Raw genomic sequence first — 12,547 nt, forward strand, 5'->3', positions numbered from 1 at the left:
TGAAAAATAAGACAAACTTGACAAAAACCTAAGTCTTCAGTATAAAAATGGGCAAAGGAAATAAACAGAAAATGAAAATAGTTAAGAAACATATAAGGACATGTGAACTCACTGATCATCAAAGTAATCCAAATTAAAGACAGACTTCTGCTGCCTCTCAGATGAGCCAAGTTCCAGGTGACCAGGACACTCACAACCACAGATGAATGTATAAATTGGCACAGAGTTTCTGAAAAGCATTATGGAATATGTACCAACAGCCTTAAACACATTCCAACTTTTGACTCCGTAATTCTAATCTTATGTAAAATGTCTCCCCTGGAATTTAATGCAACTTTATAATAGGAAAAGAAACTGAAATAATCAAAATATTTAATAGAGAAATGTTAAATTCTGATATATTCATATAAAAAATATTGTGCCAATGTTAAAATCATATTAAAATATTTAATGACCTGAAAAATGTTCAAGATACACTATAAGTGAAAAAAGCAGAATAAATACCATCATATGCTATCACAATTTGAGGATGATAACTGTACAAATCATACAGATTTTAAATACTGAAAGGAAATATAACAAAATCTTAACAATAATTTTCTATATAATTATTTAAATTTATTATTTTTAGTTTTCTATATAAAGTTTATATAATAAACATGTGGGAGGAGATGCCATATTTTAAATAAAGAAATAATATAACTATAAAAATGTTTCCTGGCCAGGCACAGTGGCTCACACCGTTGGGAGGCTGAAGCAGGCAGATCGCTTGAACCTAGGCATTCAAGACCAGCCTGGGCAACATCGCAAAATCTCATGTCTACCAAAAAAGTGCAAAAATTAGCTGGGTGTGGTGGCATGCACGTGTAGTTCCAGCTGCTTGGGAGGATGAGGTGGGAGGATCAATTGAGGCTGGCAGGTCAAGGCTGCGGTGAGCCGTGATCAAGCCACTGCACTCCAGCCCGGGCAACAGAGCGAGACCCTGTCTCTCAAATAAACAAATGCATTTTTTCCTGGCATCGACATGCTCAGGATCTCCACTGAAAAAGTTAAATGCTGCAATAAGAAGCAATTCATAAACACCACCTTGACGATGCATTAGTATGCCTTCCGTCTTTCTTATCCACCTTTGGTTCAGAACTTCATACAGTCACATGGGCAAACCATGTGTAGAACAGATACTTCACTAGAACAACTCCAGCGGGCCAGCCAGCAAGAGCACTACCTCTTAACATAATGAATAGCCATGTGCAGACACCATAACAAACTACAGACAACTCAACTGTAATGGTGTTTCCACGATACACTTGCCTGTCCAGAAAGTCTTCAATCAAGACCACCGACTTACGGCCCACACACCACCAGGTGAAAGCACTGCTGAAATAATCTATGAAGCGACAACTCGAGTCTGAAGCGCCCCGAATCCCATGCCCAGGCTCCTAAGCGTCCCTCCCCATCCCCTGCTTGTTTTCTCTGGCAGGATGGTTTACAGTATGTTCATTTCCAACCCAACTAATAAAGGGGCTCTTTAAAGTTCAGAAAAACACTGCTTATTGGGTTCCTGGGTCCAGCATGTGCGCAATACATGCATAAGCAGAGAACACGTGTACAGTACCTTCCCAAAGCTGCGTCGGCTTGGCAGAATTTTCCCCACTCATTAAAACAACAAAAGATGCAGCTGCTCGAACTGTAGCCTGCCATGTTGACATGGCAACGGGCGGCTCCTGGCACGGAAAAAGGGCCCTGTTGTTTACGGGAGACCCCACGGTGTAAACACACGGCCTGCAGAAGAGGCAGAGAGAGAAAGGGGAAAATCTTTAAAATGAGTTGTCACTTTTTGCACCACCGTGGTAGTGCAGGTTAAGTTGAGCTTTCAAAGAAAACATCTGAAACTTTGTAGTTGACTGGTTTCGAAGCATTTTGAACCGAAGCTGCCAAGGGCTGGCTATGTGAATAGCTGAGTGGTTATTTCTCTCAAATGAATTACTTAAATATGTAGAAAGAGGTGGTTTTTTTAAGGAGAAAAATATTTTTTGGATAAAGTTTTAAATACTAGTCGGCCAAGTTATAATTTATATTACCCTTGCCCCCTCCCCTCAGGCCCTGGTGCTTTCAAAAGAAAAGTTTTAGAGACATTCTTACAAACTTTTTGGAAAGCATTCTGGAAAAGAAAACATGTTTGGAGATCACTGAGATATTAATGCTTGGAAAAACAAGCTGGTGGTCTCAAATCCAGGGCTAGCAAGCAGATACCCCCAATCTTGGAAACCACCATCTCAAACGGAACCCTTGTGGGAATCCTTGTGTGGAGGCCAAGAACAGGGGCTGGCATATGAACAGGACTGCGGGTCACAACAACCAGGCTTGTGATGGGAAAGCCAAGGGTGCAGCATCGTCACCAAAGTCACCGTGTGCAAAACCAGCGACACGGCATTGGGCTCGTTCTGCTGCGATTAGAAAGCACAGCCCCACCCAAACCAAGACAGATTTGTCCCACGATAAAGTCATGGTTGATAAAGATGGAAAAGATTCTCAAGATCAAAGGGTCTACTTTGACACCAGAGTAAAAGGTTCAAGACTGACTCCTCAGAAAAAAACTCAGGCAAATGTTTCTACTTTCTGTTTTTCAGTTATGACAAATATGTAGTTTTAGTCAGCTTGACTTATAAAGTAAATGAACAGAGCAAAGCACTACTTCTTTTGGATAAACTGGTTTTCCTTTTTCATTAACATCATTATAACTGAGCATTTACTGTGTTCACACAACATGCGAGAAAACACAGAAAGATGGTTCGACTCCATCAGTCAGGGTCTAGTATGGAAAACAGAAACCAGTCTAGGTCTTAACAAACAGGTAATTTAATTTTGGGAATGAGTTTAAATGATAGAAGAGCGGAGAAACCAACCAGGGGACAGTAAGACAATCCAGGGATTAGCCACAGCAGTAATCAGCTGTGACTCCTCAGACTGGTGGGGCTGGGTGCTACTGGGTTACGAGGCAGGAGTCACCTGGCAGAAGCCAGTCACAGTGCGGACTGTCCAGCGGGAGCCGGGACCACGGGAGACTCAGAGTCACACTGGGGACTGTCCAGCGGGAGCCGGGACCACGGGAGACTCAGAGTCACACTGGGGACTGTCCGGCGGGAGCCGGGACCACGGGAGACTCAGAGTCACACTGGGGACTGTCCGGCGGGAGCCGGGACCACGGGAGACTCAGAGTCACACTGGGGACTGTCCGGCGGGAGCCGGGACCACGGGAGACTCAGAGTCACACTGGGGACTGTCCGGCGGGAGCCGGGACCACGGGAGACTCAGAGTCACACTGGGGACTGTCCGGCGGGAGCCGGGACCACGGGAGACTCAGAGTCACACTGGGGACTGTCCGGCGGGAGCCGGGACCACGGGAGACTCAGAGTCACACTGGGGACTGTCCGGCGGGAGCCGGGACCACGGGAGACTCAGAGTCACACTGGGGACTGTCCGGCGGGAGCCGGGACCACGGGAGACTCAGAGTCACACTGGGGACTGTCCGGCGGGAGCCGGGACCACGGGAGACTCAGAGTCACACTGGGGACTGTCCGGCGGGAGCCGGGACCACGGGAGACTCAGAGTCACACTGGGGACTGTCCGGCGGGAGCCGGGACCACGGGAGACTCAGCCGCACTGGAGCTGCAAAGGAAAACAGGTGGAGGAGAACTATGTCACCTCCGGCCAGCTCCTGCTTTCAGATCTTCCACCAGTGGCCCCCATGGGCCAAACCTAGGAAGCCAGAAGACAAGAGAGCCTAGGAAATGAAGGTCCTTGTCACTTAGAGAAGATCACAATAACGGCAGAAAATGGATCTCAGCGCAAACAGGCAGTCATGGTAACGTGAAGGTTTGACACGGGGCAGGGTAAGACCAGAAAGGCGAAACACCGTTGTACCGCCTGGCTTGCCAACTTCCTCAGTGACTGCGGGGAAGCCCCTCACCTTCTGAGGCAAAAGGGGTGCTGGGCTGCTGAAGCGGGAGCAGGTCGTGGCTTCTATCGTCTGTTCTGTTCAGTGAGCACCTCACTTGCCGAGGGTAACGCTGGTCGTGGGGCTTTCCCTGCCTGCACAGGGAAGAAATCCTCCCCAAAAGACTGGCTTGCCAAGATGTTGGTCTCCTCTCTATAAGGCTGGCTTGCAGGCCATGCTAGCACATTATTATGCATTCCACTTGTGCCCTTAGTATGTGGCCCCCAAGGCTGCCTCCGTCAGCCTCCACACCACTTCGCCAAAGAAACAATCGGATTTGAGATGAGGTCACATCTTAGAAGTACTGCAGGACTTAGTAAGTGACGTGCTGAAGAAGAGGGAGAAGGAAAAGAAGACTTCTGTGAAGTAGCCAGCTGCCGAGCTGGCCTCCAATAACCCCTCCCTCCTAACATTTACATCCTTCCACACCGTACCAGGTCTGTGTGCTCAAGCAGACCTGTGCAGAGCGAGCGGGAGTCGCAGTCCACTTATCCTACAAGTACGCAGGCCTGATATGCAAAGGTCTGACCCGGGGCAGGGAAAGGACAACAGGAAACAGCAGAGGTGATGGCAAGTCACTTCAGAGACTACTTTAAAATCTGTGGTTTTCATCTGAGACTCTCTTTTCTCGCTCTCTCCCCCATCGTTTACTCTGGGTCAGGAGTGTCATGAAGTCACCCAGGTAGCCCAGGGAGGCACCCACATGGTAAGAAACAGAGACCTTTGGTCAACAGTCAGTGAGGAACCAAGGCCTGCAACAGCCATGAGAGTGAGTCTGAAGGAGGGTTTCCAGCTCCTGGCACACCCTGAGACACCCGCAGCCCCGGCTGACAACTGGACGGTAACCTTGTAAGATATCCTGAGCAAGAGACACCGGCTAAGTTGCTCCTAGGTTCCCGAGCCTCAGGAACTGTGAGAGGTAATAAATGTCTGTTCTTTTAAACTGCTAAGTGTGGGGGTAATTTGTTATGCAGCCAGAGTTAACACAGACTTCTCGGAGGTTTCTGGCTCAAGTGATGGATGGTAAAGCTGCTGAACAAGAGAGAAAGATCAGGATGGGTCTTGGGAGAAAGACAGAGGGTGTGCACCTGTTTAATTTGCTTATAAAGGGCTTTACATGAGCACATGACAGAGGACACTGGTATGGACACAGAAAGGATGTTGACCTAATCCCAAACAGTGTGGTGTCCACGGATAGGTTCAAATGTCTGAAATCAGACCTGCCTCAGAAAATGTGAGAATGATGATTTGATGAAGAATGAAGCATAGATATTGTAGGCATATTTGAGTCAGTTGATGCGGTGGGGGGGGAGGGGGCGGGGGCTTCCACTGACTGGATTAAAATCCACCATGTTGTCACCATCCTTTCCTTCCCAGTTCAGTGTTATGCCCTCTTTAGCGATCTAGTTCCAGACATTTTGTTATAGAATTTTGTCCTGATCCCTCTGTCATGCTCTAGAAAGCTCCTTCTGCCGCCGTGTATCTGCGCACCTGACCTCTCCCATCAGGGGGCTTAGTTACCTGGCCAGGCCCCCAGCAAGCTCTCACCTCCCCTCCCCAGTGTCCTCACAATTCTCTATTCCCACCCTCCTCTTTCCATGGCTGGGTTATCTTTTCTGCTAAAGTCTAACATTTTTTTCTAGCTTCCTCTTGGTATCCAGAGCTATAACTCTCAACATGTAGATCAAAGTTAGCAATCTAAAACCCACACCCCATGGATATACCCATGTCTGATACGAGACTCGATCAACATGTAGATCAAGTTAGCAATCTAAAACCCACACCCCATGGATATACCCATGTCTGATACGAGACTCGATCAACATGTAGATCAAGTTAGCAATCTAAAAGCCACAACCCATTGATATACCCATGTCTGATACGAGACTCAATCACGTTCTCATTGAAATCCTTTCATAAGCAGGAAAACAATCACATAAGAGGGAGGTCTTAGGACCTTGAAAATGTGAATTCTCTTTGTGCTCCCAGCCTATTCTTTTCTTGACCTTTTTCTCTTTATCAGCCACAGGCTCACTCCTCCCTTCCCAACATGCCCAAATCAAGCCCTAGGGAGTTAAGAGTCTTTATAACCAATGGCTTTTTGCTCTTTTACAAGCTGACATCCTATGCATGTCTGACATCACAGTGCAAACCTGAAATCAATCTACAGTTGGGTAACTACATTTTAAGTATGAAGGTTTTATCCTCTGAATAAAGCTCTACTGGTGGAATCTTGGTCATCTACCAGGAAATTTAGGATGGGTGAACATGGGGCCTTCCCAGAGTCATGAAATCATACCCACTACACAGTGACTCCAGACTAAAGGTGGCCCCTATCACGCACACATTCAGATGAGAACTAGATGGAGGGCAGAGTCCCCGCTTACCCATCCATGCCTTCCCCTCCACAGAAGGCAGGAAAATCTATGTGTGTCTATAAAAATGAATGTGTAAACACAGAAATAAATGCAGCTGTGTTTGTCTGACATGCACAGCCTTGCGCCTTGGCCATGCTACTAAAATACTCATAGGACAGACGTGCAGGCAGCCTGAAATTCTCCAATGCCTGTAACGTCACTATTTCTACATCGAGTAATTCCTTCCAACATAGGACAGACTTGCGGGCAGCAGCCTGAAATTCTCCAACGCCTGTAACGTCACTATTTCTACGTCAAGTAATTCCTTCCAACATAGGACAGACGTGCAGGCAGCAGCCTGAAATTCTCCAACGCCTGTAATGTCACTATTTCTACATAGAGTAATTCCTTCCAACATAGGACAGACGTGCAGGCAGCCTGAAATTCTCCAACGCCTGTAACGTCACTATTTCTACGTCGAGTAATTCCTTCCAACATAGGATAGACGTGCAGGCAGCCTAAAATTCTCCAACGCCTGTAATGTCACTATTTCTACATCGAGTAATTCCTTCCAACATAGGACAGACGTGCGGGCAGCAGCCTGAAATTCTCCAACGCCTGTAATGTCACTATTTCTACGTCAAGTAATTCCTTCCAACATAGGACAGACGTGCAGGCAGCAGCCTGAAATTCTCCAACGCCTGTAATGTCACTATTTCTACATCGAGTAATTCCTTCCAACATAGGACAGACGTGCGGGCAGCAGCCTGAAATTCTCCAATGCCTGTAACTTCACTATTTCTACATCGAGTAATTCCTTCCAACATAGGACAGACGTGCAGGCAGCCTGAAATTCTCCAACGCCTGTAACGTCACTATTTCTACGTCAAGTAATTCCTTCCAACATAGGACAGACGTGCAGGCAGCAGCCTGAAATTCTCCAACGCCTGTAACGTCACTATTTCTACGTCGAGTAATTCCTTCCAACATAGGATAGACGTGCAGGCAGCAGGCTAAAATTCTCCAACGCCTGTAATGTCACTATTTCTACGTCGAGTAATTCCTTCCAACACGCAAAGGAAAACTCTCTCACCAGGGTTCACCTCACATGCCCTGGGACACCCAACTGTGTGGAAGACCCCTTGGGGAGCCCAGATTAACAGCACAGGAGTCGTGGGAACAACGGGACAATGAAAATCAGAAAGGAGAGAAAAATAGGGGTAGACAGGGTGAGATACAGGTCCACAGCTTGCTGCCATCAAAGAACTTCTAAATTGAGGAAGAACTTGTCAGAACAACAATTACTTCAGCTTCTGGCTAAATGTTTGTGCATTTGCAGAGAGGTCCAATGAGGACGAGACACACTACCTCTGCCTTTCAAGGTAAGAGGTCAGCTAAGACTAACGTGTTTGCTAGTCTTCTGAAGGAGGAGCTATCCAACCAAACTTGTAAGGGATTGCTTAAAATCACACGTTTTCTTTTCTTCCGTTGACTACTGCACGCATTTGTCTTTTCGCAGCCAGGAGAAAAAGGTGTTTTTCGTTTAAAAATGTTTTAAGTTCCACTACAGTCCATCGGGTCACCTTTTTTCTGAGACCTGGTTACCACTGTTAGGTGACTGGGGAGAAGGCTGCCAGAAGTAGGTTGGAGGTAATGAGCCCACGATGGCCCCATATGTGGCTTGATGTGGCCCTGACCTGATCTCTGGAGGATGGGCCACAGATGCGACAGTTTAGGGGGTCAGAATCTTTTATAAGTTTCCAAGGGTTACAAGGTCTTCAGACCTCCTCCAATTCCTTTCCATCTGTTCTTTCCACACTAATCTTTTTTACAACTCCATGTTCTCATTAAACCTAGATTACAGTCTCCATTATAGGTGAGCAACCCTCTTGCTTTCTTGTGCCACAGACAGCAAGAACTACTAAAAGTTTTTAGCAATGACTCACTCTCTTTCTCTCCTATACACGCACAGGCACCTCTTCCTCATTCCTATTCTCTTTTCTACTTCCTGGCACAATTACCAAACCAGAATCCATCAATCATACTGAATACACGGCAGGTCCATGCGGAATGCTGCTTTGACTCAGAAAGATAGATTTTACGTAAAGTCAAAACAGACAAGGCTGCAAATGGCTTTGAGTCAGAAATTCATCACTTCTTCACCAGAAATGTTTCGGGTGCAAAACAGGCAAGCTGCTTGTAAAGGCAAAGACAGTATTTCTCATCTGGAAGTGCTTGTGGGTATAGGACTGTGTACATGGAAAAAGTCTGGAGAAGCTCTCACGGAATCTTCTCGTTTCACAGACGAGGAAATGAAGAGATGTCAGGTGACTGGGCTGAAGTCACGCTGCTAGTTACCACACAGCTCTCACCAGTACGAGGTCTCTTGGCTTTCCCCATCCACGTTCTTTTGAACACAGGATGCTCTTGGTGATGTGGGGCACCGTGATTTGTCATCTTCTGTAGATGCTTTGTTACTTATTTCTTGTTCGGTTGGTTCTGTTGGTTACTTGTTGAGACTGAGACAGTCCATCCTCGTCTTTTCTTCCGTGGTGACTCAACTGGGATTCTGGGAAATAGAGGTACGCACAGCCTGGGCAGCAAAGGGAGAAAGCGGCTAACACGTGACCCTTCCTTCCAAGCATTTTCACTCATGATTCCGACTCTGCAGTCATACAATATCATAGAATTAATGTGTATTCCATTTTAGTTCTCGTAAATTTTGCATTGGTTTCTTGAAGAAAATAAGAAAAAAAAAAAAAGGTACTAATTGTGAAAATGTTCCTCGTAGACCTGAAATCTCTCCCAAAACTTCTGCTCATTCTTTTAATTTTAAAACTTTCCTTTAGAGTGAGATATAAAATAATGAAACTAATTCAGTGGGGGGAGGGAGGAGGAAGAACATGTTTCAACATCTGGTTTTGATACTCCAAACTAAAAATACTCCCAAAGTCTACATCCTCCCTGGCCCAATAGCTGAGCAAGAAATATAACAGAAAAAAGGCAGTTCTCTTTAGTATTTTGCTAACTTCATCCCGGTCTTGTCTAAAACAGACAAACAAAAAAATCACAGTGCTTTACAAAAGTTTAAATTTTAATATTACTTTATCTTACAATGTATTTTCCCAGTTAGCTTTCTTACCTTTAACAAAAATCCAAATAGCTATAGTTTTTCTAATAAATTTCCTACATGTAACCGAATTTTCCTCCATTCAACCCAAATTCAATGATGTCATCAGCTTAAGCTCAGACCTCCTAAACCACTTGGCTGCTTCCACAACTATTATAATAATTCTAATGAAAAAGAGAATGGTTATTAAAGAGAATGCTTCGGTTTGTTTTGTTTTGTTTTGAGACGGAGTCTCACTCTGTCGCCCAGGCTGGAGTGAGTGGCGCCATCTCGGCTCACTGCAAGCTCCGCCTCCCGGGTTCACGCCATTCTCCTGCCTCAGCCTCCCGAGTAGCTGGGACAACAGGCACCCGCCACCTCGCCCGGCTAGTTTTTTGTATTTTACTACAGATGGGGTTTCACCACATTAGCCAGGATGGTCTCGATCTCCCGACCTCGTGATCCGCCCGTCTCGGCCTCCCAAAGTGCTGGGATTATAGGCGTGAGCCACCGCGCCTCGCCAATGCTTCGGTTTTAAATCACATTTTCTTCAGGGAAATGGGAAAAATGTTAAAAATACAAGGAAAATGAAGAAAACACATCAACTTTGAATAAAGGTTTCCATTTAAAAAGTTTATTTCTTAGGTATACTGAAGATCTAGAAGTAAAAACATATTAAGTCCCATTGCTTTATTGAAGCTTAGCAAGAACACCTTTACACAAGTCTTGACCCTGTCTTTGTTTTCATCAAAATATTTTTAAAGGGCACACACACCCACATACCACGGAAAAGCAAACATCTTTTCCAAGAAGCAGTTGTATCTGATTGTTGTACATGTGTTCCTTCCATCAGTCATTTTCAGTGTCACCTACAATCCAGTATCTGAACGATGGAGGCAAGAAGCATTCAGGTTCAACAACTGCACAACCCCCAAATGGCTAAACTAAGGCAGGAAAATTGAGTTTTCTATTTCCAGATATTTCACATTAGAAGTAGAATAATAATAAAGATAAAATCATTGATAATCATTCAGAAGAAATACTCCTTTAGAGCTTCAAATGTATTTTCTTCTTCAGAGAACCGTGCCACATGGTAAAGTGGGAAAACAGCTCTTACAAAAGAGATTTCAGGGTAGAAACCTCCAAATTTGAATAATTTTTTTTCAAGACAGGGTCTCACTCTGTCACCCAGGCTGGAGTGCAGTGGCACAAACGTGACTCACTGCAGCCTCCACCTCCCTGGGCTCAAGTAATACTCCCACCTCAGCCTCCCGAGGAGCTGTAACTTATTATTATTATTATTATTTTGTAGAGAAGGGGTTTCACCATGTTGCCCAGGCTGGTCTTGAACTCCTCGACTCAAGCTATCCTCCTGCCTCTTCCAAAGTGCTAGAATTACAGGCATAAGCTACCACATCTGGCATTAATATTTTATATTAAAACAGTTTTAGATTTTAAAAACTGAAACGGCAAGGCTGGGCACAGTGGCTCACGCCTGTAATCCTAGCACTTTGGGAGGCTGAGGTGGGAGGAATGCTTGGGCCCAGGAGTTCGAGACCAGCCTAGGCAACACAGCGAAACCCTGTCTCTACAAAAAACACAAAAATTAGCCGGGCGTGGTGCTGCACACCTGTAGTCCCAGCTACTCGGGAGGCTGAGGTGGAAGGATCATTTCAGCCCAGGAGGTTGAAGCTACAAATAGATTTTCTTCTCCAGAGAACCCTGCCACATGATAAATTGAGAAAAGAGCTCTTACAAAAGAGATTTCAGGGTAGAAAGAACTTGCTGAGCCAAGTTCATGCCACTGCTCTCCACCCTGGGTGACAGAGTGAGACCCTGTCTTATAAATTAATAATAAAATTAAAAAATAAAAATCCAAAGATAATATACAGAGTTTCCATATACTCCATACTCAGCCTTCCCTATTATTGGCATCTTGTATTAGTATGCTTGTAACAAGTAGTGAACCAATATTGATACATTTACACACTTCATTCAGCTTTCTTTAGTTTTTCCTAAACATCTTTTTTCTGTTTCAGGATACTGTATTACTTTTATTTTATTTATTTCATTTTTTGAGACACAGCCACGCTCTGTCACCCAGGCTGGAGTGCAGTGGCACAAAGATGGCTCACTGCAGCCTTGACCTCCTGGGCTCAAGTGATCCTCCCACCTCAGCCTCCCAAGTGTCTGGGACTACAAGTGCCCACCACCATGCCCGGCTAATTTTTTGTATTTTTAGTAAAGATGGGGTTACACCATGTTAGCCAGGCTGGTCTCGAACTCCTGGCCTCAAGTGATCTACCCACCTCTGCCTCCCAAAGTGCTAGGAATACAGGTATGAGCCCCTGCACCCGGCCAGGACACCACATTGCTTTTAATCATCATGTCTCCTCTGGCTCCTCTTGACTGTGGCAGTTTCTTAGACTTTATGCTGACCTTATTCATTTTGAGAAGAGCTGATCAGGTATTGTGTTTAATGTCCCTTGACTGCGATGTATCTAATGCTTTTCTCATGATTAGATTGGAGTTAAGAGCTTTTGCGAGGAAGACCACAAAGATAACATTTTCATCGTATCATACCAGAGAATAAACTATCCCCACAAATTATCACTGTTGATATTGACCTTGATCATCTTGCTGAATTAGTATTGTCAGATTTCTCTAGTGTAAAGTTACTTTTTTCTCCCTTTCCATTCTGTTCTCTTTGGAAGGGAGTCACTCACTGTGTAGTCCACACTTAAGGAGTGAGGAGTTAGACCCCACCTCCTTGAGGACAGAACATGCCCACAACTAACTTGGAATTCTTTTGCACCACGGATTTGTCTATTCTTCCTCATTTATTTGTTTATTCAATCATGTATTTACATCAGCTTGGATAAATGACTATTTCATACTCTGGGATGTCATTGGAAACTACTTGATAAATTTTGTTGCTTTGCTTTGGGCATGAGGAGCTCTTTCGGACGGCCCCTTGTCCCTCTGGCATACCCCCATCGCTGTGGGTTGTTGCTCCTGCTGTTTGAGGGCTTCCTTACTTTCTGACATTACAAGATGCTCCAGGCTCATCTTGTATATGTCCTG

General features: G+C 45.1%; 1 protein-coding gene across 50 annotated transcripts in view; it reads right to left on the reverse strand.

Moving 5' to 3' along the window:
- Positions 1–12,547, reverse strand: part of AOPEP (aminopeptidase O (putative)) — a 384,021-nt gene that overhangs the window by 339,151 nt on the left and 32,323 nt on the right. For all 50 annotated transcript variants that reach the window (XR_013405020.1, XR_013405031.1, XR_013405038.1 and 47 more), the window contains exon 3: positions 1,616–1,782. Coding sequence is in view for 13 of the 50 variants with exons in the window: in XM_077966537.1 (XP_077822663.1) it covers positions 1,616–1,782 (167 nt within the window). In the remaining 37 variants the exon portion in view is untranslated. The remainder of the gene's footprint in view (positions 1–1,615; positions 1,783–12,547) is intronic.

This window comes from Macaca mulatta, chromosome 15 (assembly GCF_049350105.2).
Source record: "Macaca mulatta isolate MMU2019108-1 chromosome 15, T2T-MMU8v2.0, whole genome shotgun sequence".
In the NCBI taxonomy this organism is placed as follows: Eukaryota; Metazoa; Chordata; class Mammalia; order Primates; family Cercopithecidae; genus Macaca; species Macaca mulatta.